The sequence below is a fragment of the Panthera tigris genome, chromosome D2, assembly GCF_018350195.1.
Source record: "Panthera tigris isolate Pti1 chromosome D2, P.tigris_Pti1_mat1.1, whole genome shotgun sequence".
NCBI lineage: Eukaryota > Metazoa > Chordata > Mammalia > Carnivora > Felidae > Panthera > Panthera tigris.
The window spans coordinates 12,063,155-12,090,454 of record NC_056670.1 but is presented as its reverse complement, the minus strand read 5'-3'; the positions used below and the strand labels follow the sequence as shown (position 1 = coordinate 12,090,454).

General features: G+C 45.5%; 2 protein-coding genes across 9 annotated transcripts in view; one reads left to right on the top strand and one right to left on the bottom strand.

The window, feature by feature from the left end:
* The window catches only part of LGALS8 (galectin 8), a 35,420-nt gene extending 20,594 nt beyond the window's left edge, over positions 1–14,826 (top strand). For 5 of the 7 annotated variants that reach the window (XM_042960003.1, XM_042960004.1, XM_042960002.1 and 2 more), the window contains 9 exons: positions 4,655–4,743; positions 5,423–5,633; positions 7,002–7,121; positions 7,760–7,816; positions 8,777–8,803; positions 8,932–9,054; positions 9,476–9,564; positions 10,317–10,482; positions 13,559–14,826. In XM_042960003.1, coding sequence (XP_042815937.1) covers positions 4,655–4,743; positions 5,423–5,633; positions 7,002–7,121; positions 7,760–7,816; positions 8,777–8,803; positions 8,932–9,054; positions 9,476–9,564; positions 10,317–10,482; positions 13,559–13,708 — 1,032 coding nt within the window. In that variant the 3' untranslated portion in view covers positions 13,709–14,826. The remainder of the gene's footprint in view (positions 1–4,654; positions 4,744–5,422; positions 5,634–7,001; positions 7,122–7,759; positions 7,817–8,776; positions 8,804–8,931; positions 9,055–9,475; positions 9,565–10,316; positions 10,483–13,558) is intronic. The other 2 variants (XM_042960006.1, XM_042960007.1) reach the window with 2 other exon arrangements.
* A 1,760-nt stretch (positions 14,827–16,586) lies between these two features.
* The window catches only part of HEATR1 (HEAT repeat containing 1), a 49,601-nt gene continuing 38,887 nt past the window's right edge, over positions 16,587–27,300 (bottom strand). Inside the window, exons 33-45 of one of the 2 annotated variants that reach the window (XM_007086047.3) lie at positions 25,280–25,326; positions 25,040–25,163; positions 24,295–24,435; positions 23,514–23,800; positions 22,647–22,797; positions 21,649–21,807; positions 21,356–21,490; positions 21,108–21,212; positions 20,850–21,018; positions 20,193–20,347; positions 19,101–19,259; positions 17,592–17,700; positions 16,587–16,779 (exon numbers count right to left, since the gene is read on the bottom strand). In XM_007086047.3, the coding sequence (XP_007086109.2) occupies positions 16,691–16,779; positions 17,592–17,700; positions 19,101–19,259; positions 20,193–20,347; positions 20,850–21,018; positions 21,108–21,212; positions 21,356–21,490; positions 21,649–21,807; positions 22,647–22,797; positions 23,514–23,800; positions 24,295–24,435; positions 25,040–25,163; positions 25,280–25,326 (1,830 nt within the window). In that variant the 3' untranslated portion in view covers positions 16,587–16,690. Of the gene's footprint in view, positions 16,780–17,591; positions 17,701–19,100; positions 19,260–20,192; positions 20,348–20,849; positions 21,019–21,107; positions 21,213–21,355; positions 21,491–21,648; positions 21,808–22,646; positions 22,798–23,513; positions 23,801–24,294; positions 24,436–25,039; positions 25,164–25,279; positions 25,327–27,300 lie in introns of those variants that run through there. The other variant, XM_042960252.1, reaches the window with a different exon arrangement.

The following is a 27,300-nucleotide window of genomic DNA, read 5'->3' as shown; positions in this document are numbered from 1 at the left end:
CATTTTGGAGAGACTGGCACACTTATAGCTTCTCACTTATTTTCATGGCTGCATAATTGGGCCACTGTATGGATATACTATAACTCCTTTAACCAGTTTCCATTAAGGGACTGTTTCCTTTTGTGATTGTATCTAGTGCTGTGATGTACATCCCAGTATATGCGTCTTTAAGCATACGTGCCAGTATTTTGTAGGATAAATCTGTAAAAGCGGAATCACTGGGCCAAAAGATATGATTGCCATTTCATTATCTTTTTTTAATCTTCCTTATTTTGCCGTGTCCGAGATGTTGACAGTCTTCCCGTATCGAAAGGACTTCCCTGATATGAGTGTCCAGCCTGACCGATCGATCGTTCTCTCCTTTCTCTCTCATTGGCTGCATCAAGGTCTCCGACACACACCCCATTGTGATGATTCACTGGCACAGTCCTGCTCACGGCTGTGATTTACTATAGTGAAGTGATAGGAAAGTCATAAAGGGAGAGGCACCTGGGGCAAAGTCTAAGGGGGACCAGGCGCAAGGTCCCATGGGCCCTCTCTCAGTGGAGTCACCCAAGATGGACTTGAATCCCCCAGCAGCAAGCTGTCACGGTGCATGTGAAACGTCGCCTACCGGGGAAGCTCATCAGAGAGTCACTGCCGGGAGATCGTATCTGGGGCCGGTCTCGAGGACTGCTTCTGCCTAGCACGTACCGAAATTCCAGACTCCTGGAAGGAGAGCAGGTTTTTAGCATAAACTGGATTGTTTGCACACAGTTTGCGAACAGGAGACCACCCTTTTCCGTGTGGGTGGTGGGTGCTGTCCCCACATCCAAGTTCCTAGACACCAGCCAAGGGCCAACCTCGTAAGGAGGCCACCTTTCAAGGACAGCAGTCAGTTCTGCTTTGTTCCCTTTTCTGCACACTCCCTCGCTTTACAAACCCATCGAGGCTTTGCCCCTGACTTTTCCTTCCTCTCAGTTTATCTACCTGGATATCTTTCATAATCACCTCTGCTCTGACTTTAGAGCATGAGTTCTGGCCCTTCACTTAACTTGTGCTGAATCTCCCACTCTGTTCAGTCATACAGGCTCGCTCTTAGATGTCCTGCTGAGCCGTCTCACGGGAAGCGTTCAGAACTAAACTCCTCATCATCCTTCTGAATCTGTTTCCTCCCCAGTTTCACCATTTTAGTTGGTGGCCCGATACAGATGGTTTCCTTTGAAATATTTCTCGTACCTCGCTCTTCCTCTCCCCGCCCGCAGTGTCTGCTGCCATCAGCCTGGATTATATTTTCTCCTTATGCCAGGCTTCCTGCAAGTAGCCAGTCTCCCAGATAACCCCTGCCCTCCGGCACATTTTTACCCCCCTGGACTGTTGTTCCTAAACCCCATTTTCATTATATCATCCTTTTTGTTTTTAACATGTTTAAAAAAATTGTTTTCATGTTTGTTTAGAGAGAGAGTGTGAGTGGGGGAGGGGCAGAGAGAGAGAGAGAGAGAGAGAGAGAGAGAGGGAGGATCCCAAGCAGGTTCCACCACTGTCAGCGCAGAGCCTGGGGCGGGGCTCGAGCCCACGAACCGGGAGATCATGACCTGAGCGGAAATTAAGAGTCCCACGCTTAAGCAGTTGAGCCACACAGGTACCCCTCCCTCGTTGTATCTCTCTAAAATCTGACCCTGCCTGTCTGGCACTGCTCCCTTGCTGCTTACTCTCTAGCAGACATGTTTTATCTTTTCCTGCCTCTCTGCTTTCGTAAATGGACATTTCTACCCGAACTGGCTTTCTCCTCCCAAGCTCCCAGCTCAAATCACACCTCCACCATAAAGTGTCTCTGGGCAGCTCGGAACTCTTTATACACTTTTCTGAAGCACTGATTTGGCACTGGCTTACCTCCCCATATTTTAAGCCCTTGAGTCAGTCGTGGTTTGTAGTTGCGAGCATAAAAGCCAGCCTCTAAGCAGAGATGATTAATTTGTGAATTGCTAAACTAAGATGTATCAAATGAGACCGCGTGGTTCTCCGGATCGCTGGTAGGTTTGAAGAACCGGACTTGGCGAGGCCCGGTCACGGACCGCGTCCAAAGTCCCGCCTGAAGTGTTTCCGCCGAGACCTCTGGCGCCACCCCTGGACACGGGTGGTACCGGCAACACCGCCAGCGCCTCGGCTGCGCCTGCGCGTGGCCGCTGCCCGCTGGCGGGGCGAACGCCGCCCGATGGCGGCTTCTGGGCCCTGGCTCCAACTTGGAGTCTGAGGCGGGGCTACTGAGTGACCGGGTTTCGTCGTACACCCTGGCCGCTCGCTGCAGTCTGGGTGGGGCCGAATGTTCGCAGGTGGAGAGGCCCTTCCAGTCGTGGAAGGAGACTTTGGTTCTGAACGGCCAGAGGGTCATGTTTCTCCTCTGCTTCTCCTTCCGCGGGTGTCTGACTTCTTCCCGGCTGTTCTAGGAGCGCCTCCGGATGGGCCGTCGTGCGTCTTTCTAGCTGGAGTCCACCCACGACCGTCGTGTGGAGCGACACTGAATAAGTAACCCTGAAACAGGCGAAGCGGGATGAGTCAGGAAGTTCTGGGAGAAAACACTAAACTCAACGAGTGGGGCTTAAGCTTCTGGTATCGTCTCCGGAGCCATCGTAACCGTGTTTTAATTTTTTTCCACATGAATTATTTGCGAAGCATCAGAGCTTGAGGTTGCCTACAAAGTCATGCCCCTCTCGCTTTTCAGAGGAGCAGTTTTGAGTTGAGGCTGTGGGCTGCAGGGCATTTTGTGTCACGTGGCCCAAGTCCCTCGAGAGTTACATCATTTAGGGTGCTCTCCCGAGCAGAAAGCGTTCGTCCAGATGCCGAACACAGCAAGGGACTAAAATGTTCAGCGCTGTTGTTTCCTAGACTGGAACAACTGAGTAACGATTGCGAAGAACTTCCTAGCAGTGATGGGAATAGATTATTGGTCTCAGAAAGCCCTTTCCAACCCTAAAATTATGCAACAAAAACTTGCGGTTATAAAAATATAAACGCTTATTTTCGGGAAAATATAAAAATACAGGATGAAAAACACAATCCCGTCCCTCAAGAAAACTATTAACATTTTTGGCTTATTTCTTTTTTTAATGTTTATTATTAACTTAGTTGGGATCAAACCGTGTGTAGTTTTGTAGGCTCTGTTCTCACTTAATATTATCCCTAACATGTTTGCATTATTAAACATTCTGCATCAATAGAATTTGAACAGGCGTAAGACTTGAAGCGACAAAAGCAGGTCTCAGTTTATTAAGAGACTTAACGCCGTGGAAGGGAATCCGCCGCGGCCGGGAAGATCAGTGTGCGAGCGGAGTGCCTTCCACGTTCTCTGCACAAAACCCACGGCTTGGACGGGCGGCTGCGGCCACACGGTGCGCATCTGGGGGGTGTTCTTGGGCGTGACGGGCGCCGCTCGTCTCAGCCGCCCTGCCCGCTGCGTCTGCCGTGATGCCAGATGCTCGCCGGCCTCGGTTACTTCCGGTTTTCGTTCATCTCTGCTCGTCGGTTAAGGCCACGACCCGCGCCGCTCGTCCTGCGTGTGGGGCTGCCAGAACCCCGGCACCGGGCCGGTGGGAGCGCGTTCGTCTGACCTCGGTCCTGGGGGTGTAAAGGAGCCGGCCCGCCCCGTGCAGCTCACGGGCCGGGCGGGGTGTTCGGTGCCACGGCCCAGGGTCGGGAAAGGGCTCCACGGAGGAGACCGCGCTTGAGGCGAGAATTTCAGCTTAGGAGCCACCAATCCGCAACCACTTGGATGTGCCCGCTCTTGTTTTAGGCCTCAGCTCTTGGCGACCGGCTACCTAGGAGAGGTTTTAGCATGCGTGTCACAACTCGGGGGAGCTTGGCGGGAGGTATGATGGGGTCTGGCCGGCTTGGCTTGCTCCGACGTTCCCGAGTGGAAGAGGGTGGGGGTTGTGATGCCGCAGACGCAGCCAGTGGACGGGGAGCCTGTCACCCCTGCGGAAGGGGAGCGACAAGATCTGATGGTGTGTCCGGCCCCAGACGAAGAGGTGGGGCTCCGGGTGATGAGGGGGCAAGAGGAGACACGGATACCGTGTCGAACCCAAGCCCGTGGCCGGGACCGGGTCAGGCCGCTGGGGGGTGGGGGGGGGGGGTGCTGCTGCGTCCGGAGAGGCCACAGGCCCCCAGGGTCATCCCTGAGGTCTCGTGGTTCTGGTTTCCAGCAGGGCCGGTGAGCTGTGGGCGGGAGGCCTGGCAGGGATTAGACACCCCCATCCCAGGTGTGGGGGAGGGGCTCACCTGGTGCCCCTCTACAAGCGGGCCGGTGAGTGTCCCGGTCTCCATCAGTGTGGGCACGGGACCTGGTGTGGTCTCGTCCTGCCGTCGGGATCATCCATGGAATGTTAGGAAAAGGGGAGGGGGAGGGGACCTGACTTCCAGCACGTTGTTTTTTCTAGATCATAATTGTCCTATTAAGTATCTTATTTCACAAAGCCCCCGGCCAAATAAAATGTTCTGTGAACTTTCAGCTGTGTCTTTTCCCACAGAACTCAGGTGTATAGATATTGTCACTATCTCGGCTGTTTCAGCAGTGATCTGGAAAATGCTAGATTCTGAGCAGATTTGTATGCAGACTCTCAAAATGTAGTCTTCCCGTTTTGTTTATGTAAACGTACATTTGTTACAATCATTTTTCTAGGTAATCCCCTATGTCGGGACGATTCCTGAGCAGTTGGAGCCTGGAACTTTGATTGTGATACGTGGGCATGTTCCTTGTGATTCGGACAGGTAAAAACCATGGTGTGAGATGGAGGAGGTGACTAAGCTGTCTTCTCGTGACTGTGGAACAACCACAGAAACTGATGCGGGGGAGACCATTTCGATACTCTTGAGGCCAAGGTGCCGAGGAGACTGGAATGAAGACCGAGATCAAAAAACTTGAGTTTTTCATTTTATTGTTCGAAGTGTGGTTGGAATATGATCAGATACACGGTTAATGACAGGGACTGTGGTCAGACGCCAGGGACGAGGTCTGGTTGCCGTCTGACACCCCCACGGCGTCTCTGAAGATCGATTTCGGGCTGTTTTGTCTGATGCTCGCTTTGGGCACAAACTGCGGACTAGGCGGCATCGGGGCCGGGCCAGCTCTCTGTGGCCGATGCCCGGGTAACAGTGGTTTAAATAAGTGAAAGTGAAGTCTGAAGGAGAAAGCCCAGACATTTCCAGGTGACTCCGTCGTCTAGAGAAGCAGGCTTCGGGGTCACCGTTCTCCTGTCCCCAGGGCGAGGTCCTTCCTGTTTCTCCTGGCTCGCGGCAGCTAGAAACCCGGCCCTCGCTTCCATGTTCTGGGTAGCTGGGTGGGTGCGCGGGGGTGAGTCGCGGGTCACTCAGCTCGCCAGGCCTCCACCTGCAGCCCGCCCCCTGGCTGCCCTCGACCCTCCCTCCTCACTCCTCCTCACTCCCGCAGGTTCCAGGTGGATCTGCAGTGCGGCAGCAGCGTGAAGCCCCGCGCCGACGTGGCCTTTCATTTCAATCCACGCTTCAAGTGGTCCGACTGCATCGTCTGCAATACTCTGAAAAATGAAAAATGGGGATGGGAGGAGATCACCTACGACACGCCTTTCAAAAAAGAAAAATCTTTTGAAATTGTGATTATGGTGTTGAAAGACAAATTCCAGGTGGGTTTGGGAGAATGAAGGTAATGAGAAGCGGCACCCAAGGCAGGCTTGCGCGTTGGCGAACCCGCCCTTACGTTACTTAAGTCAAGAGAAAGAGTGGCTTTATCGTTTTGCCCTGAAGTAGGGGCGCGGCGGGTACCTAAGTGTGGGCTGGGACGCAGCTTCTGCCTGCGCCTCGTGGCATCCGGAATTGTGGGGCCGGGGCCTCCAGACCTCTTTGTGTGGCATTTCTGCTGCACAGCCGAGCTTACTTCTGAATTGGCGCAGAGCTGTATCAATTGTGGGAGAGTAAACTGTGGTCACCGTCACCCGGGGAGGGGGTTGGGAATCTGGAACTAACATCGACGGGGAATCCTGCCGCAAGTCCTTCAGGATCGTGAGATTCTAGATCCAGAGTTCTTAGAAGTGCCACCGCTGGCTTCATCGAGCGGTCTAGACACAGTGCTCATAGTGCGTACGTGTGATGGAAAGCCCTAGAGCTTTGGATGCACCTGCCTGCAAGCGCCGTAGAACCTCGAGCCCCCCAGACTAGAGAGAGATTCGCACAATTTAGCGTGAAAACCTCCCCATCTCGGGCGCGGACTCCATTCTCCCCTCCCTTCCCCGGCTTCTTGGGCGCCTGTACCTGTATCCTTCTCGAAAACTCTTGTTCCTGTCCTGTTGTGCGTTTTCCTGTGTTTATTTTACGTGCCAAGGGGATTTTAAGCTCCTTGAGGTCCGAGACCGTTTCGTATCCTGCTTGTTTTCCCGACATTCCCTATTTGGGAGGGAGGGACAGGGAGTGGGTTGCCGTCAGGCAATGTGCTGCGGGCACTCACGGGAGTGACTTGATCACAACAGCAGCCCTTTCTTCAGGAAGAGCTTTGTCCTGCTCTAAGCAGGAATCGCGGATAAATTGAGTAGCTTGCCCATGTCCGTTCATTCAGGATTCAACAAATATTTACTGAAAGCCTGCCACGTGCAGCGTCCTCTTCCTTGGAGTGTGGTCCTCAAGGAGAGCAGGTGGGCAAGCTTGCCGGGCGGATTGCTAACCTGAGCTCACAGGCCTAGGGCATCCGGGGAACCTCTGAACCCCGGATGCCTCGTGTACACGCGTAGGTGCACACATGCATGCAATATATTCATGAATGCCTAATTGGTGTGGAGGGAGAGGGTCCATGGTGACTAATCAGATCAGAGCTCAAAGGAAGTTAAGAACCACTGCTAGTGTTATGGATGCTTTCAGTCACAGTTTGATCAGACGTGTGATGTGCAGACCTGGGGGAAGAGGTATAAAATGAAACCCAAGGAAACGGGATTTAAATTTGGACACGTTAACGTATTAACTTTTTTTTTCTGGGGGTGGCGGGGTGTTCTGTGTCCATCTAGGTGGCGGTAAATGGGAAACATATCCTGCTCTATGCCCACAGGATTAGCCCGGGGAAGATAGACACTCTGGGCATTTATGGCAAAGTGAATATTCACTCAGTTGGTTTTAGCTTCAGCTCGGTGAGTACCCTTCCATAGCTTGGGGTCTTTGATGATGTTTTCTGATGAAATGGTAGCACGTATCTTTAATTAACATCTTCCTTTAAGATAAAAATACTATAAATGTCTCCATCATGAGTATGTTGATTTCCTAGAAACAAAGCTTTCAGACTAGTAGTGCGCCATTTAGCGCTCTAATGTCTGTAGGATCTTAAATCTAGTATGGTTCTGACAACAACAATAAAAAACCCCAACAGTAATTACAAAACAAAACCCTTTGGAACAGGGGCTAATTCCCTGACACAGGAGAACAGTGGAGGATTTCTCCTGAGATCACTTCCTAGAAGCGGAATGTACTGAGAGGGTATTTGCATTTTAAGTTATGACAGATACCGCTAGCTTGCCCTTCAAGAAGATTCTAGCAGTGTGCAGTCTCAGCAGCTGTGCCCATTTGTCACATTCCTCTTGACACTCGTTCTTCGGCTCTTTGAGGTCTGCCCATCTGATAAGGGGGCAAAGGACACTAATGTTAAGTGCATTTTTGGATCATGATTCTCAAGCCTATTTTCACGTTTAACACTATTTGTAATTCTTTTTGAGATGTCAGGGAGGTTATATTTAGAATTCTGACGGATGTCAAAAATTAATCTTATCTTTAGGATTTAAGAAGTACCCAGACGTCTACTCTGGAACTGACAGAGATAAGTAAAGAAAATGTAAATATTCAATCTTTTAAATAACCACCAGTTTAAAAATGTTCTTTTAGTTGTCAAGTAAATCAGGTGGCAGGCAGGCTGAATTTTTAAAAGTTATGTTAAAAGAAATTTTTTTTTTTAGTGTTCATTTTTGAGAGAGACAGAGAGACGCCAAGCTGGGGAGGGGCAGAGAGAGAGGGAAACACAGAATCTGAAGCAGGCTCCAGGCTCTGAGCTGTCAGCACAGATCCTGACATGGAGCTTGAACTCACGAACCGTGAGATCATGACCAGAGCCGAAGTCGGACGCTTAACCGACTGAGCCATCCAGGCGCCCCCCAAAGTTATGTTTTTAACTTGTGAAAAATTGTTTTTAATATCAAGAAGGTTGGAGTAATCATTTGCAGACTAAGGCATCTACTTCTGTGGGACCAGGCACTGGAAGTTTTGCAGATGGTTGAGCCATCAGTGTCTGTGACCACCACCTACCGTTCTTCTGTAAAAAACCTCTCTCTTAACTGTTGAGTAAACTGTCTCACAGTATTTATAAATGTTGAACACAGTCAGCACATTGGGAAGCAAACTTCCACATGTATCTTCTCCCCTGTAGGAACAAGTACAGTCTAAACACTGAGTCTTTGTCATTAATAGAAAAAGTTACATCTTACTGATCTCAGAGCATGTGACCTCAGAGAATATAATCTCAGCATTTTGGGAGCCCCTTGGAAAGAACAAGTAAAACATGTGTAAAGTTCATGTGTGGTCCTAGGACTATAGGACTATCAGACCGTGTTCCCAGCCTGAGCACCCTTCACAGCCCGATACCACACCTGTCAGCATAGGCCGCTCGCTGTGTGTCACATCCAAGGCCAAGCGGGTGCTACTACCCCGGGTTCTGGCCATTTCAACCAGTAAGATCTGACTGCTCGTGTTAAAATTTTTCCCTTTCAAATGTCTTCATTTTGACTTTCTCTTCCAATAGGTACAAAAGTCTGACACATCACAGTTTGTAAGTATTTTTGCCTAGGTTATAATATATGGAATGTTTTCTAGAATCGCCCAGGAAATGAATAGTTTAAACCTTGGAAGCCAGCTTCATTTTTTCCACACCTTATTGCAGAACTGTTTCCCCAACAGCCTAGTAATAGAGGAGACATTTCTAAAATCGTACCCAGAACTGTCTGCACCAAGAGCAAAGGTTCGACTGCCAATCACGGTTTGACTTGCGCCAAAATACTACCTACCAACTGTTTGTCAAAGGTTTGAAGAGCCAAAAATTTTCTTAATTCTGTTTAACAAATTAAGTTTTAATTAGCTGGTATATGTAACTTCCACCCTCAGTAGAAACCCACAGGCGCCACTTTGCACTTCTGTGCTGATCCTGGACAGATAAGAGTTGGCCGGGCGTAGTCTCTGAGCCAGGAGTGTGCTTCCTTAACGCCTCCCCTCAGGCAGGACGTGTGGCCCAGCTGCAGTCCCCAGCGCAGGCAGGTCCCGTGTCCCGTTAACCCATTTCATCGCGTGAACCGTTTTCGGCGAGTCTCTGCCGTGAGCCAGGCGGCGCCGACCACTGGGGTTTTACAGGGTCATGGCCTTTAAACGTTAAAACGTGTCTTTGGACAGTTGTCCCACGAGACCCCTTTCTGCAGGCTTCCTGGTGCCGACTGTGGTCTCTTTACAGACTCTGCCATTCGTTGCGAGGTTGAACTCCTCGATGGGCCCTGGACGAACTGTCGTCATTAAAGGAGAAGTGAATACAAATGCCAAAGGGTCAGTACCGTTGTTACCAATAATGGTGCGAAGAGTTTGCACGTGTCTCTCTTGTTGCCTTAGACCCCAGCCAGTCTTGTGGGACAGGCGGGAGCCGTGTCCCAGTCCTCACCTGGAAGCCGAGACCATCAGAGCAAGAGCTTCAAGGTCACGCCGCTAACCAGACTGTCTACGGCTGGTTGGGGCAGAACCAGGACTCAGGCCCAGTGTTCTGAGCTAGGCTTTTTGCGGCCAGACAAGAGGGTGGCATTTTTGTCCCCACCCCTGCCTGCCTTGTAGAACTCCAGGGCAGCTGAGAGGTCAGATAACGTTGGTTAGGGCCCCTCACCGCATGTGACTTAACGACCTTTCCTAGAGATGTTCAGACTTCTGAAAGCTTGAAATTAGCTATTTCCTAGAAAATAGTACATTTCCGAGAACAGAACACTTGCGAGGACCCCATCCCCCTGCAGCCTAAAGTAACAGGCGTGCGGTTTACTTGCTCTTCAGCTGCTTCCCAACCAGACCTGTGGCCTCAACACTGAGGCTAAAAAACTATAAATTTTTTTATATTTTTATCTTGCAAAGAATGTATTTACACCAGTGGAGCGATAACTGAATTTAAAATTTTACCTCATCTGCATTCCTGTCTGTGTGCATACATGTGTTTTGTGTTGTGATCAGAGTTCAATTCTGATTGTTAAAATGGCAGAAACTGCACTTCCTTCTACTTGGTTAATTAGGGTTTGTTTTTTTTTTTATTCTCTCAAAAGCTTTAATGTTGACCTAATATCAGGAAAATCCAAGGATATTGCTCTCCACTTGAACCCACGCCTGAATATTAAAGCATTTGTAAGAAATTCTTTTCTTCACGAGTCCTGGGGAGAAGAAGAGAGAAATATTACCTCTTTCCCATTTAGTCCCGGGATGTACTTTGAGGTAAGATGATCTTATGGGACAGGAAAAAGAATCTTGGGAGGAGGGGTGGGATAAATGGTCTACTTACGTCAAGTCCTAGCTTAATATGTGGAGGTAGCACGTAGTTTTTGTTTACGTGGAGACTGCATTATAAAAGGGGCGTTCAAAATACAATCAGTCTAAATGGCACAGCCAGCAGAATACTGTGTTATTTGCCCTGGGATTCTTATTGTGTGGCCCATATTAGTTCATAGGAATTTGAGGAATGGGAATTTTAACAGGAGCCTTGCCTCAGGACTGGAAAAACACGTTTAGGACAATCTCCTGTGTACATGAGCACACGGGAACTAGAAGACTGCCTGCACTCTCCATCGCGTGCCGTCTTGGTTATAGGTAGCTTTAGGTGGCAGTCCTTTCTTACGGGGAGTTTGTCCTGTTTGTATATATTCAAGGAAAGAGATGTTTAGACCCTGGAACTCGAAGGTCAGGTAACTTTTTTAGGGCCCCTCATGTCGTGTGACTTGAGGACATACTGTCCCGGGTCCCCCAAACGTGTGAATATTGTGACACAACCTTTCCGAAAACGTTTCTGGATGCTGAGCAGACAGTAGTTTCTTTGACGCGGACGCTGGGTGGCTGGCTAGGTTCAATCACTAGTTGAGGTGACGTACTGCCTCCCATGGTCATTTAGGGTCACTGATTTAGGGTCCTGCTTCTACATTTTAAAACTGTCACTTGCGGGGCGCCTGGGTGGCGCAGTCGGTTAAGCGTCCGACTTCAGCCAGGTCACGATCTCGCGGTCCGTGAGTTCGAGCCCCGCGTCAGGCTCTGGGCTGACGGCTCGGAGCCTGGAGCCTGCTTCAGATTCTGTGTCTCCCTCTCTCTCTGCCCCTCCCCCGTTCATGCTCTGTCTCTCTCTGTCCCAAAAATAAATAAAAAACGTTGAAAAAAAAAATTAAAAAAAAAAAAACACAAAAAAAACTGTCACTTGCTCTGGACCAGTAGGTTGAGTTTTTGAGCACTCATCAAAACCAGTTGTTAAAAAGCAGGAACACCAAGACTGAATAAAAGACAGCAGCTGGACATGAATGTGTATTCCTAAGTTCCGGTATGTGGGGTAACAGTTGTGACCTCATCATAGGAGGGTCCCTGGAAATTGCGGATACTGGTTTGGAAGTCAGAGGCATGCAGGAGGGTGAAGTTAAAGGTGGGTTTTCCAGATGGAGGGGATGATTTGAACAAGTCACTGGAGGTGGGGAGGGCAGCACAGGGGTTTGTCGGCTTGGCAAGAATCCAGGTATAAGAGGCCACTTGGGGCTCACTGGAGGGAGACAGAAGTGACTGCTCCAGAAGGAAGTGGATCCTTGTGGTTGGTGACAGGAAACCAGTGACTAACCTGCTTTTTGATCTGGGCCCCATCCATGTTTGCTACTGGATTAAAATGGAAAAGGACAAAAATTCCTTTAAAATCTTTTCCTTAGTTTTCTACCTCAGGAACAGTCATTACCTCGTGTTGGATTATGTTTAAGTTTCTGTAGTGATCGATTTTTCTCTGCTTCAGACTCCTGCCTTTTTAATATGCTTTTATTGAGATCCTTGGATTTTCCCATTATGCCATTACTTTGATTTTAACCAGTTATCTTCTGTTCCCTGTTGTTTCAAATTCATTTATCAGTTCCAGCTACTCGTTTAAAAAATACCTTTGTCTTGTAACTTCATCTGTGAGTTTTGTTTGTTTTAATCAAATCATGTTCTTACGAGCTGTTCTGTAACATCAGATAGTTGTGGGGGGTTTTGGGACTGTCTTTTGCACATGGTTATGGTATCTGTTCTGCAGGAGTGCATCTTCCAGGCCGCGTGCCCTTCTTTTCCATCGGTAATGCAGGGCGCCGCACCTGCTGTGTCGTACGGTGTTGGTGACTGACGGACCTTCCCACTACGTGCCTCTGATGCCAGCTTGTTTTCCCTTCTGGGCGTGAGGCCGTTGTTTTGTGTTCTCTTGAGATTTCTGTTAAATGTACGTTACCAAAGGTCCCTTCCGCCTGGTTGAAACTGGGATTTCCAGCACTGTTGTGAGGATAATGTGATTCCAGTTACTGGTATTTTCCTCGGTTCTCTACATAGACCTAGAGCCTGTTTCTGTCCGTTCACTGTTTTAGCCAAGGAATCGCCCCCGGCAGCCATTTATCACCAGTCAGAGCAGAATAAATAATCTGTTTCTCTGCAGATTCAGATTCTGCCTCCGTCTGGCCCCCGGGGGTGGAGCCAGGTGCGAGGCAGGCCGAGCTGCTCTTCAGAAGCTTCGTGGTGCAGGTTCACCAGACTGGGCTTTGCGGTGTGGCTGGAGAATACACGGTAGCGTGGTGGCCAGGCCGCAGCGGGAAGTGTGAGGCTGGCGTGTCAAAGTGATTTAAAAGGACTGTAGTTTCTTTTGATGTTCACGGGTCTGTGTTAGGCAGAGACCGCTCTGAAAGGCTAGCACAGAAGGCTGCCACTGGCCACGGACGTGAACTCACTCTGCCAGAAGGCCAGTTGCTCCAGAGAGCCACAGAATCCCGAGCTTGAGACACAGATGGGAGACCACGATGTGCGGAGCTGGGGTGGAAATGGAGTCAAGGTTGCCACGCGGCTGTGCAGTCCCGGCGAGTGCCCTAAAAGCTCTGAAATTCTCTACTGTGGCATTTGTCTAAGACCCTGTGGTTTAAGGCCGAAGAGTCGTGATCCAGGTCCCTTGGTTTCTAGCCTGTTACTCGCAGTCAGCTCCTCTGTAAGGGTCAAGATGGCTGTTTTCCTACGTCATTACGGTTCCCAGACACGGGGAGGGGAGGGGGGTGTGGGGAGGGAACGACTTCCCATTTCGCTGGGAGAAGGTGCGGTGGATGGAGGGTGCTGAGGGAAGGCAGGCCTCGGGCCCCGGGGACAGCGTGAAGCTGCAAGCGTGCTCAGAGTCCCTTCCCCAAGTGGGATGAGGCAGAAGGTGCCACTACTGGATACACTGTAGTTAGAATCTTAGTAAGAAGGGCCGTTAACACCAGCGGGCTGGGAGAACTGCCTAAACCGAGGGAAGCCACTAATGTTGTGTGTCCTTTCCTTCCAGATGATAATTTATTGTGATGTTAGAGAATTCAAGGTTGCCGTAAATGGTGTACACAGCCTGGAGTACAAACACAGATTTAAAGAGCTCAGCAATATTGACACGCTGGAAATTGATGGAGATATTCACTTACTGGAAGTCAGAAGCTGGTAGCCGACACGCTTGCTACAAAAACTGAAATACAAAATGGCTTATGTGACACTGGCCTTGTTAAAGTGCATCTCACTATTATTGTTTATCTATATTGTTAAAATGAGCTTGCATAACAAAGTCCTCCTAGGTGTTCTCAGTCTTGCCACGCAGCAGCGTGGCTTTGTCTAGCCACAGGGTAAGGAAATTCAAGGCAACAACAACTGACAGCCATGATTCCGGCCTTTCTGTTCTCTCTCCCACCTTGACTTCCTTTTTTAAATGCGATTCAGATTCAATAAGTATCTACTAATACAGTAGCTAACACACTGAGTACTTATTTCCTGCCAGCACTGCGCTAGAAGCTGGGGATATGTGTATACGGTGGAACATAATACCACTCTGCTCCCTCTTGAGCTCAGAATCTTTTGGGCTCTGCCCTCGTGTCACCAATTTTTCTATAGGCATTAATCGTATAAAGTAACCAGAGACTTAAAAGAATTACTCAACTGTTAAGTCACCTAGGCACGAATTTACGAGACACTATTCCTTCTCTAGCTATTGCTTTCGTAACCAGAGTTCGATCATATCCCGTAACTGAAAGGATCGACGTTGCCCTTACATTTGGCAGTTTTCTTTAACATGATAAATATCTAGCTCTGCTAGCTATAAGCATTGCCAAAGAAATAACACTATGATATCCGGACACAGCGCAAAGTCAAAAAAACGCACCAAAACAAAAGCAAATGGCATGAAAGTTAAGTTGATGTCAATCTGAAGGCCATGGATGTCTATACCAGTAAATGCTTACAGGACTTGCACTTGGAGTTAGAGGTCTACACGCACTCCACTAGAAAGTTTAAGGTAGATGATTTCAATCTGTAAAACGTTTATGGGTGTAACAAAGCAATTGTCAAGATTAGATTTAATGATTGTTCATGAAATAGGCACACACTATCAGAAAATAAAATACACCGAGACCAATGAGGTAGAGAGCAGCAGTGTAAAAATCTGTTGCTTGTCTGCATGCAAACAAACCCCACTTCTCTGCTCTTCTAAAGATTAGTCCCTCATCAACAAGCCAGATCAAAACATTGTTCTACTTTAAGTGATTAAAATCAAACCTGTATCAGCAAGTTAAATTGTTGCATTTCTGTAATTTTTTCATTCTTTGAAGTGAGTTGGCAGAAGTTCTTTATAGAATTCTTACAGGTCAGATCTTGTCACAGGAAATTTCAAAGGCTTGGGAGTGGGGAGGTAAAAAAGTTAAATTAGTTTGATCATTTTATCATGTCAAATTGCTACGCCGAATATGCTGCCAGGGTTTAGGACTATTTTCATTACAGATTTTGGTTAGATATTATTTGTACCCATATACTGAAAAGAATACCACTACCAACCTGATTTTTTAAAAGTACTCAGTGTAGAAGATTCTGGCACGTGATTCTTTTCTATTCATGTTAATTTATCATGTTACATCTTGCCAAGCTCACGGCAGGGTGGAGTGGGGTCCCAGCTTTCATTGGGAGAATTGAAGAAAGAATCCCCCAGGGTTTTGGTTATTTTTTTTCCTTCATGTAAAACATCAGAGGGCGTGACTCAGATGGAGACTATAGGCCCCTCAGGAAAAAAGCCCCACATACATTGTTTCCTCTAATTCTTAAACATACTTCACTTTTTGTTTTACGTGGAGCTGTTACTAAGACGTAAGATTGATTCTTTGACAGAAACAATACAAAACAATAAGATGTGATTTGAAAAGAAGCTATTAGCATTTTACTGATTAATCTTATCAAAACATTTTTTAAAAGGGAGTACGCATTCCTAGCAAGCTATATCTCTACAACTACAATTCAGCCTTTTGCTTCTTTGTCACAATTTGGCATGAAATTTCTGTAATAAATTAGAACAAAGGCTTTCAAACTAAAACCAGGGGATAGTTCTTAGATATTTTAAACTTATTTTTAAGGCACAAATTAGACAAATCTGTCTTTATTGAAGGTAGTTTATTTGAGCCTTCACTTTCACCATGACATCAGGGATTAGAAAACTTGAAAGTTCCAACGCGCCTGGGTGGCTCAGTCGGTTAAGCGTCCGACTTTGGCTCAGGTCATGATCGCATTCGTGAGTTCGATCCTGCACTGGGCTCTGTGCTGACAGCTTGGAGCCCGGAGCCTGCTTCAGATTCTGGGTCTCCCTCTCTCTCTGACCCTCTTCCACTCACACCCTGTGTCTGTCTCTCTCAAAAGTAAACAAAAAAAAAGACAAAACTATATTATAAAGTTTGAAAAAAAAATTTGATACTTTTTCATACAAGTAATTCTTGAATTACCATCAGGGGAAGTGTGGCCATTTCTAATTCTGGAGGAGCCATGCCACCTAGTGTTTCTGGGCCTTTTCTATCTGTGGGATCTGAGAGCCTATTGCCTCTGCCCCCACCAAAGACTGAAGGGTACAGAAGACAATCCTAGTCCTAAGTAGAAAATGCATTCCAGAACTAATTCCCACTGTGGCCACGCACAAAAATTATGGCTAAAGTATCATCTACCCAAAATGTGAAAAGTATTCCAAATAGCTTTATAGTCCAAAGCATTGGTGCTGAGTAACTGTCACTTTCTCGAAGAGCTACCTTGAATGAAATCCAACATGGATACCACGTACGTAAGATAATCCCTTTATGGGAAAAGTTAAGGCTTTAACTGTCTAAAGATGAGGTGCTTTTACCTTTGAGTGCTAAAATTCACCAGGTCTGTGATATCCATAACATCGATCAGAAATGACTGTGACAAATGCTGAGACAAACAGCAGTCTGTATAAAAATAGGCATCGTTTACTCTTACTGCAGTTCCGTACAAGGGGCGGGAGGGCGGCACGCCAGCTGGTTTCACACAGAAGTCCGCGCGGGGGTGAGGGCACCAAAAGTAATATGGTACCAAACACCCACAAATAAAAACATGAATAAATCCAACCTCTGAACAGAGTAAGAAAGCCCCGAAACCCGGAGTCTTAGAAGTAGCTCTGGAGTGGCTCCCCCAGTACGGCCTCCAGCTGCTGGACGGTCCTCTGGCACTGACGCTCCACTTCTTCACATTCATCTAAACACAAGAATGAAAACTGCCTCAGTTATCGTTAGTCTAATTCTTTAGCTCTTGCATCATCTGGCCACCGTTCAAAGGACGGAAATGAAACCTGCCCACGAAGCAGAAAGCACGGCACCCTCCTTGCAGCCCCCGAAAGAGCGGTACACAGTGGGAATCCCAACTTCTAGTGACGCCCCTGCTCTAGGCCGCAAGACACACCGGGGGCATGTACTTGTAGACGAGCGCTTGTCTGCTCGCCTCCTCACCCCTGCTGATTCGTGCGGCCTGGTGGCAGGGCGTTCGCCACGCCCAGAACTCTGCAAACCTGGCCTGAACGCCTGTTCTACCCGTCACACTCACTTTGTTAGTTTATCAAAATCCTTTGAAGGCCTCCAGTTTCTTCCTTTATAAAACAGGGATAATGGCACACACATCGTGAGGACTGAATGAGATCCTCCAGGCAGAGCATGGAGGAAACGTTGGCTGGTATTAACAGGCAGCTAATCTACTGTGATCTTATTGGCACTTCTGACACAGTAAATCTACGGGGACTAGAATAATCACATAAATGTATGAGGATAATGAGAAACATCAATAAATGCAAAAGTAAAGGTGGTGGAGATTTCCTTGTGGACAAGTTTCAGATGATCGTGGGGTGGCCACCTAATACGGTCTCTCAACCCTACTCGAAACGAGCACCCCGCCTCCTGTCTGCAGTGTGAGATGTGGAGGAGGCAGAGGATGGGGTTCTATCCAAATTTCCATGATCACTGGGCACATTTTCACAGAAGTTTACTGCCATTATTTCTTACTAGTTTAGGAATTACCTTCCATCAATTCAGCTAAGAAAGGAATGGACTCTGGCAGCAAGACAAGGTAATTCTCCTTTAGTTTTTCAGCCAGTGCTAATACTGTAATCAGAGCAGCAAATCGAACCTGAAAGAGAGAAAAAGGTAAAGAAAGAGGATTTAACCCCTCCCCCGCTCCCCTGCCCAGGACTAGCATTGCTACATTTACATCTCACAACTGTCTAACTTGAGACAGGCTCCGACTTTTTAAACGAACTGGTTCCCCCTCTGTCCACTCCACTTCCATCTCAGAACACCAATTTATTTAACAACTTGGGGTCTGTTTATAATACGGGCAACCTTATACGAACCAGTGTTTTTTAAAGTGTCTTACAGTACTGCAGGGCTTAATGTGAGTACCTTTTTCTAACATTTTCCTTTAAAAACAACAATCAAAAAGGCACACACAGACTCAAGTATGTCATCAAGTTTACGTGCACTGAAGCTCATGGGCTTGCTGGGCTGGGCGATGAGGCCGCCTGGCCCTCTCAGGCAGGACCCCTCCCTCCCGACTACAGTGGTGGGAGGGGCCGGGCATTCAGCACGGAATTAAAAATAATGTATCGTGACTTCCTGATCTGGGAACTTAAAAAAAGTCTGGGTGTTTCTCTTTTCCTATTTCATATACCTAATTCATATATTCTCTATTTCATATTTCTGGTCTACGGAATGCAAGCAGCGGTCTGGCTCTGTTAGTGGTTCACTTTGAAACAAAAGCTGTACTAATCCTCTTTCTGGTTTTGGACGATTAAAAATACTTGGATAAAGCAAAATGATTTCTTTAAAAAGCCTATGAACTACCTATGTTCAAGCCAGACTTTTTTTGATATTGTACATTCAAAACAAAACATTAAGACAAATTTAATGCTATAAGCTTGTAAGAACCTACAATGTAAAATCTGGGGGTTCATGAAAATAGCCTCATTGTTCTCTCCTGTAATAAATGTTGTATGTTTCAAGTAATAAATCTTTTGACAAAATTCTGCTTCGGTCTGCTTTATTCACTGAGGTTCTCGTATGCTAATTAGACTGAGAACTGGTGACTGGAAATGGAGACACAGGCAGGGGACTGTAACTTCGTTCATCCTCGCCCACGTGAGTGAGTGCCCACCACTCCTTATTTTCCATTATTTCACAAAATCCTAAGCCTGATACACATGACGGAGATAATCCATTGCTCTAGCTCAAAGGAATGTTCTGTGAACAGACTGAAAGACAGTCTCTGGGAGCACAAAGACATTTAAATATGTCACTACTTGCGTCTAACACACCGTGGGGGTGGGGGAGAGGACTTCTATTATTTATAAATAGCCTTTAAGTAAAAACCAAACATTTCTCAGGCTCAAACTTCTGCCCAAAAGAGCAACCTCCGGTCCTAGAAGACAAGCAGCTAGTTTACCATGGGCCTACAGCCACGACCTCTTTGGGACTGTTTGGTTTATATGGGGAACGCACGCAGCTTCAGTGCCTGTCGACCACAGCGCCCACCTTGGGTGAGGAGTCTCTCGTCTTTAGCAGAATCTGGTAGTTCAGTGGTTTCCAAAGAGAGTCGTCTGCCACGGCCACGGAAAACTGCGCTATGCACGGGATGAGGTGCTTTGTCACTCGCTCCTGGAACCGTTCTTCTCCTCCCAGCCTGTTTTCTAGCTATGAGGGAGACAGGGACTCTGAGCAACAAGTTTTCTGTCTGAAAAATTCCCAATGTATAAATAAACTTGTTTACTCTTTCATATCAGCAGGCTCGATGACCAGGTGTGTAATTCTAACACTCTCTAGAGCAAATTTACCACCTTTTGGAGCTGAGGCAGACTGTCATGGCCCTTAGCGTCACCCCTCCCTCCAGGAGAACAGCTGAGAGGCTTTCTTCCAGATGGCGGCCCAGTCCTAAAACATTCTCAATAAATCCAATTTTAGAAAATTAAAAATCTAACCATGAGTCCTTATATCCTGCCTTCCATTTGAAACCTTCAAAAGTAAAACCTGGTGTATGCCACTATGAGGATAAGTTCTGTACATTAAAAATAAAAAAATTTTGAAATAAAAATTTCATTAAAAAAAAAGCCTGGAGAAGAAAGCCCAGCAAGCTCTAATTTTAGTAGATATAAACCTAGTAAAACTTTAACAGTGAATCAAAAAGAATGAAATCTTGCCATTTGCAATAACGTGGATAGAACTAGAGAGTATCATGCTAAGCGGAAGAAGTCAGAGAAAGGTAAGTATCATATGATTTCACCTCCATGTGTAATTTAAGAAACACAACAGATGAACACGGGAAGAGAAGGAAGAACAAGATAAAAACAGGGATGCAAACCATAAGAGACTTTTAAATACAGAGAACAAACTGAAGGTTGCTGGAGGGAAAGAGGGTTAGGGATGGGCTACATGGGTGATGGGCACTGAGGAGGGCACTTGTTGGGATGAGCACTGGGTGTTGTATATAAGTGATGAATCGCTAAATTCTACTGAAACCTTATTACACTATATGTTAACGAACTTGGATTTAAATAAAATTAACAAAAAATTTAACAGTGATGGCAATTTCCTCATCGTTTGTCAAAAAGATGGGTTCCATGTGGTTACCTGGTCCACCAGGGGCATCATCAAGGCTTCTGCTCTCTCTTTACTGAGAAAATGCTGAGTATCAAAAAGGAAGATTTTATATAAACAGTTCAAAATAAACTGCAATAGCAAGCAGCACTTTTCAGGGTCATTGTCAGAGTCAAAAAACGCTTCATCTGTAGATGGGAAGAGTAAAAGTGAAAAAACAGTTGATTTTCACAATTTAACCTCCAATGTTTAAATTCAAATCACTATTAACACTACAGTCAGAAGAATATTTCTAAAACAATACAGAAAATCAGGATGAAGACATAAAATGGGCAGCTCTCGGGTAAGTGGCTCCTTCTGTAGGAGTCAAGATTCTCAGTTTAGATCACTTAGTTTGGCAAGTTAAATTACCACTTATCAAGTGGGTAGCTTATTAGCAGTAAAGAAAACACCAATCTTAACATTTTAAAGTTACTTCCAATAACTTAGAGTAGCACATACCTTTTACCTTACTTTTACTTCTAAGTGAGTCAACTGTTATTAACATGTTTTCATTCTGCTCAAGTCAAGACTTCAATGCCTACTGACTGATTATGAAGTAAAACCTTCACCCTCCTTATGCTTACTGTACCTACTGTGCCTTGTGTAAGGTACACAGAGCAAAGGCATCGACTGGAGTCAGCTACCAACCTGTTTTGGAGATGTTCACCTGGTTCAAGGTGTCAGCAAAAGGCTTCACCAAGTGGCCAGCGAACAGAGTAAAAAGCCCTTTAAGTTTTTCAGCAATGTTATCTGCCAAGTTGTAAAATGTCAAAAGTCTGTCCTTCGGGGCATCCTCTGTTTTAGCCCAATCAAACAGCTAAAAAGATAAAGTAATATCAGTTTGTTCTACATATCTTGTAACATTTATGTATGGGTACAAAGGAGACGTGGAAGGAGCAAGCTTACTTTAAAGAACAAGGGCCTGAACGTGACTTCAGAAAGTTTCACCACCATGGCTACTAGACAGTCAATGATACAATTTTCGGTCTTTCCAATTTCCTCCAGATCATCCTGAAAAACAGAAGATTAGCCAGATTACTAACATGTAGCTCTAAATAACTTTGGCAAGTAAAACAGATTACACAGCTAGATTTTTCTCTGGCTCTTAAACAAGTAGATAACTTTAGGATCTGGGGAAGTGGAAATAAGCTTACTTCAGAGTGCTGTGCTCGGAAGTCCAGGGCTTCCAGAAAAAACACGGTCAGTGGAGCCTGATGGGAGGTGAGCTCTTCCTTCTTCATGACCCCAATGTGCTCTTGCAAGACGCTCATAAATGGACGCATGTGCTTCTACCAGTAACACAGTAAAGACACATGCCAATTTTAAATATTCTGACTTCATTAGTGTGTTTATCAATTAAATAACCATCCTCTTCTTTAAGTGAAAACTTAGAAATTTCAGTACCACATCTCCCCTCTCCAAAGTCTAAAACCCAGTATGATCTAACCTTCCAGTTCTTCTCAATTTGTTTGTACGTTTTGTTGATCGCTGGCAGTAAGACTCGGGGTGACAGTGTGGTAGCCAGTGTCTTTTTAAGGGACGTGATGCGGACATTAGCTTGTGAGGCAGAACCCATTCCACCAGTGATTTTCTCCAAATGAACCACCTATAGGAATACAGAAACCATGACCAAAGCCAGTATGAGAACTCACTGACAATGTCTGCACACTTACAGAAGTCAACCCAGAGGCTAGCGGCTGGGGAAAGCTCGGAGCACTATCGCTTGACAGAATTCCTTTCAAAGCAGTCTTGAACATCTGTAGATACAAATGAACAGATGCCTCTTCCCCAAGTGGAGTCAGGGATGCAGGTAAATGGTGGAAGGCAGAAGAACACAGAGCACTCAGACTGATGGGTTTTTTGTTTTTAAAGAGGACAGGAATCCAGAGACCATGAGAAGAGTCAAGTGTGTTTGTTCTTGCTAAAAAATCTATCTACAAACCTCCTCAGATGTAGGGGTCCCTTTCTATAAAAAGTCTACCTTCAAGCCCTGGCTACAAGAGTGTGTGAATCAGCTAAATTATTTTCATCATGGCAGTTGAAGCTCCTAACCTCATAATGGCAAATGACCAGTACAACAGAACAGAGTGAGGATCGTTCTGGGGCACTGTCAGTTAGAAATGCCCCTTGCCCACTGCCCATGTGCCAAGTAACCACTGAACAGCAATAGAGGGATTCTGATTTTGAAAGACACCTTAGGATGAAAACACCCTTTACATTAGAAGCAAATAGGACACACAAGTTTCTACAAGTAATAAAAGGCAGCTCCAGCCCAACACGAACGATCTCATGGAGGGGAGAGAAAGGCAATAAAACACATTCTGCAAAATCAAAAAAGAGATGAGCCTTATAAGAAGAAAGCGATGACCATTTCAACGTCATGACCAAGCAGGAGGGATGATGGGAGAGAAAACGGGCATAGCATGTTGAGGTACTGTGGCTCACCTGGGACAGGACACCTTCTAGGTAAGGGCTGATGAAATGGGGGAGGGTCTCCACAACCTTCTGCAGGGCCGCCAAAGCACTAAGCAGATAGACCTCACCGGAAACCAGCTCACTGGTGTTTTTCATTGTTGTCAGCAATGATGGCATCAGGCTAGATATAAAAAAGCAAGAGTTTTAGAGTAACTTTAAGAACAGAGAATGGAGAAGTCACTATGCAAAACTCCTAATAACTGTGCCCGCTACATCATGCTATGTCACAGCCGACAAAACGTGTCTACACATTTTATGAGACTCAAGAGCAAGAAACCTCCCAGTAGCGATAGTCAGTCATTTTAAAAAACAACAGGGACTTTCAATTTAATGCTTGCTACGTGTTAGGCGCTGTGCAAAAAGCCTTACGTGCACCCCCCACCGGAATCCCATGAAGTCGGTCTGGTCTCAGTTTTAGAGATGGCAAAGCTCTAACAGACCAAGTAACCTGCCCAGGGCTGCACAGCTAGAAAATACCAAAGCCAAGGGGGAAAGTCAGGAGCATTCAACTCTGAACCTGGGCTGCACGAGGCAGCTTTTGCCCAAACAGATGGAACACCCATCGCGGGGCTTCACCCCTTGCTTCCTAGTTACAGCTGGCCAAGGGGGAGTGAAAAGTGGAAGGCAACAAACATCATAAAGGAAATTAGAAAGTTTTTAATTAGTGGTTTTTAGTTTGAAGAAAAAATTAAATCTTTAACAAATCTAATCTTATGTAACCTCTACTGAGAGGCAAAAAAAAAAAAAAAAAAACCCAAAAATTGCTAAGGTATTATCTTTCAATTTGTACCAGAAACCCCACATGATGGCTCCTGTTCCAGGTCCTAATCAGCATACCTGGGAAGCTGAGGGATGGCCAGCGCCTCCAGGGTGGAGGTCACCTCTGCCACGCACAGCAGGGCACTTCCCAAGACATTCTTCTCTTCTTTTGTTTCTGGTGCAATCAGTTTCACAGCAGCGCTCAGCACGGGGACAAAAGGCTCTGGATTTTCTGCACCAAAATTCTTACATAAAAGCTTTAGAGTATATAAAGCTGTCTGTCTGTTTATTGCTTGTTCTTCCGTCTTTTTTTTATGCTGCACAATGGCCAAAAGGACTGGAACCAGTTTTAGGAAACGATAAACCTGAAGAGGTCAGCCAAAAATTTTAAATCATTAGAGCTGCAGAAAAAACATACTAGTCCGTCTTTTCCATTTTTTACTGCTTGCGACTGCCTGAGGCCCTGTGCCACACAATTATACACAAGCAACTGTTTCCCTATCTGCCTTCTTCACCACTGAGCCAGCGTATGTGCTTGTGACCCATTTGGGACGTATTTACGTAATGCATCCACTGGTGTGGAGTAAAAGAGGATTGGATCATGCTAAAGCTAAGACAACGTAGGGTCCAAATTAGCAACAACTCTATTAGGCTGTGAGTCCATTCTAAGAACTCTTATCCCAATTCCTATTAGAATTAACATCACATTTTAGAAACACGTCTACTGGCATCATATTCCAATACTACTATACTTATTTAAATCGTAGCACTCAGGGAAGTGACAAACTCAAGGGAGTTAAAATACAGCTCTTTGATAAACCAGAGTGGTGAGTGGGTATGACGGACAGTCTTCACTTACAATGGTCTTTTTCCAGGATGTATGCTGCTGTAGCTTGTTGTTCAAAAGATCCAGTGCTTTCCGGCGGACAGATGGCAGCGGGTTACCCAGCAGCCCTCTGATCACAGCTATGAAGGTTTCCGTGGGCAGCAAGGCATTGACCTAGACAGTAGTTTTACATTGAACAAAAAAAATTTTAAAAAGGGAAGATCCATTCAGATTAAGACTGATTTCTATTTGCTGCATACCTTCTAGGTTCCAGGCAGTTTATGCCCTTTTAACTTCTTACACTAACCTTTCAGGTAGACATTACTAACCACATTTAAAAGGGAAACAAAAGAAGCAAACAAACAAGAAACGCCGATGCTAAGACTAAGTGAACTGCTCAAAGTCTTATAGCTAGATTTTGAACAGTGATCCTAATGTCAAGGCCAGTGATATTTCTAATATCCCACATACTCTACCTAAAGAGCTATTTTTCTTCTATTCCACTACATAAAGTAGAATATTATACAGTATTAGATGACTCAATCTTAAAGTATCTTTTTAGTGAAGCACATGCTCTCATAATTTGTAGGTAAATAATCATTTTCAGATGAATTTATCTCCAGCCATCAAGAGACTCTTTTCCGAGAAAAATGTGAGCTGCATTATGGTAAGAAAAACTATCACTAAGTTTATTCCTAAAGTAAAACTTTCTGTCAAATAGTTTCACGATGACATAAAACCAGCAAAACACAGTGGATGGGGAGAAATGGAAGCCTACCTTATCTAACATGTCGTAAGCTTTACTAAGCAGTGCCCGCCAAAACTTCACAGTTAGCTTGTCTGCATTTTTCTCCATGGACTGTGCTACAGCATTAATATAGCCAAGAACTGTTTCTAGCAACCTAAAACAAAGGAGGCTTATATGAGAGTTTTGTCCACTATTCTTCCAGCATTTTGTTAAAAAGTTGGAAATTATTTCCAAATAAAAATTTTTTAAAAAATTTAAAAAGTAACATACCTCTGTTCAAGGCCTTTTAAAACCTGAGGACCACCACTTTCAACCACCTAATTTTTAAAGAAAACATCATCAGAGCAGTATGCAAGCTAGAAATAAAAAAAAATCATTTGAAGTATATACAGTGAAACTCATCCGTAAGACTATTCAATTCAAACCTCCCAGGGACCGTTTTCTGACCGTACAATTTAATCAGGTTGAGACCTTCCCCATCAAACTGTAGTAACTCTAGTCCCTTTCGTTATTCTACTCACAGAGTGATTATACTCTATAGATACCTGTGATTTCTATAAGTACTAGAAAGATTCAGAAAAATACAGCCATCTACACTCGTTTACCCACTAATTTTATGAAATGCTTCCATTAGCTCCTAGCTAACTGCATGACATTATGAACGTTACAGATGCCAGCGTAATCCCTACCTCTCTCATCCCTTCCCTTGGTTAAGTGCCCCCAGCCCCACAAACTTGAACCTGCCGTTAAATGTCAGAGTCTACGCCACAGTCAGCAACATGCTTTTCTGGGAGTATCAGAGTTCTGAGATCTATCTACAGAGATGTATGTCGTTTTAGTGTTCATTTAACACTCCTTGCATACATCACGGTACACACCATGGCATATCTGCTCATCCATCTGTTTACTATGGATGTTTAGTTTACGTCCATTTTTCTGTCAGTGAAGACATTAGAAAAGAACATTTTTATATGTTTCCTTGAACAAGCAGGCACTTTTCTGTAGAGCATATACCCCAGAAAGGGAACGGCTAGATCACAAGAGATGCGCATCTCCAACCTGACTGGAGACCGCTGATTGCTCGTTTTCTGAAGCGGCTATCCGGAGACCTAACCCACAGTGGGGTACACAAATCACTGTGTCCCCGCAGCCTTGCCACTTCCTGCTATTAAGGGCTTTTAAACTTTTGCCAGTTTGATAGGACATCACAGTGGCATCGCATTTAATCTGCAATTCCCTTCCTTACTAGAGAGGTCACCTTGTTGTATGTTAACATTAGCCATTTGTTGTGAATTCATGTTCTTTGCCAGATGTTCTCATAGGAACTGATACTTTTTAATTTATGTCTGTGGCTTTCTTTTCATTTTGTTTATGGTGGCTTTTTGTTGAAATGCACTTTTACAGAAATTCCTCTGTGTTCCTCTGGTAACAATGTTCTCATTTCCTTCTAAGTGTTCCTTTCCACACTGAAAGAGTAATTTTTTAATCTACCTAAAATCACACTGAAGTAATTTTTTAACCTACCTAAGATTGTCTTTTGTATGTGGTATGAGGCCAGTCTTTCCCCACATGGAAAACAAATGAAGCCCATTCTAGTAACTGGACTGTTCTCTTTTCCTAACTCCTCTGTAATGCCCCTTCCACATGAAAGCATTTCTTCCATGTGCACAGGGTATGTGTCTAGACAGACCGGACGCGGTCACACTGACCCCCCTGACTGATCTGGCACCACCACTGTCCTTGGCAAGCTCACTTGAGACAGAGCAGGGTCTACACTAATCCCTATCAAGCAAGCTACCTGAACGAATCATTTGTTCTAGAAGTTTGCTGATTGTTTTCGGATTCTTACACATCGTTCTTTTGCTGAATAGAAACAATGACAGGATATCCTTGTTCCAGACTTTATAGAATCTGTCTCATTATGAAAGGTGATGTAAAGCAGTTTCTGGTATCTTCATTAGGCCAGAACTTCATTAGGAAGTTCCCATCTATCTTGGTTGCTAAGAGGATTTTTCCTTAAATCATAAGTACTGAATTTATTACGTTATTTTTCTACAAATACTTCAATGATCACATGGTTTCCCGTTGACCTGCTCACGCAGGAGACCACAACTCAGACTTTCTTATTAATGTTCAACCATTCTGATGTTCCTGATCCTTGTCTGTTTCTTTAGGTCTTCATTTTCTGTATTTCCTTGTTCTCTGTTTAAAGTTTAACACACAAACAGGAAGGCATACAAATCACACATATAGAGCTCATTATATTCAGGTAAGGAAAAGAGCCTATTAAA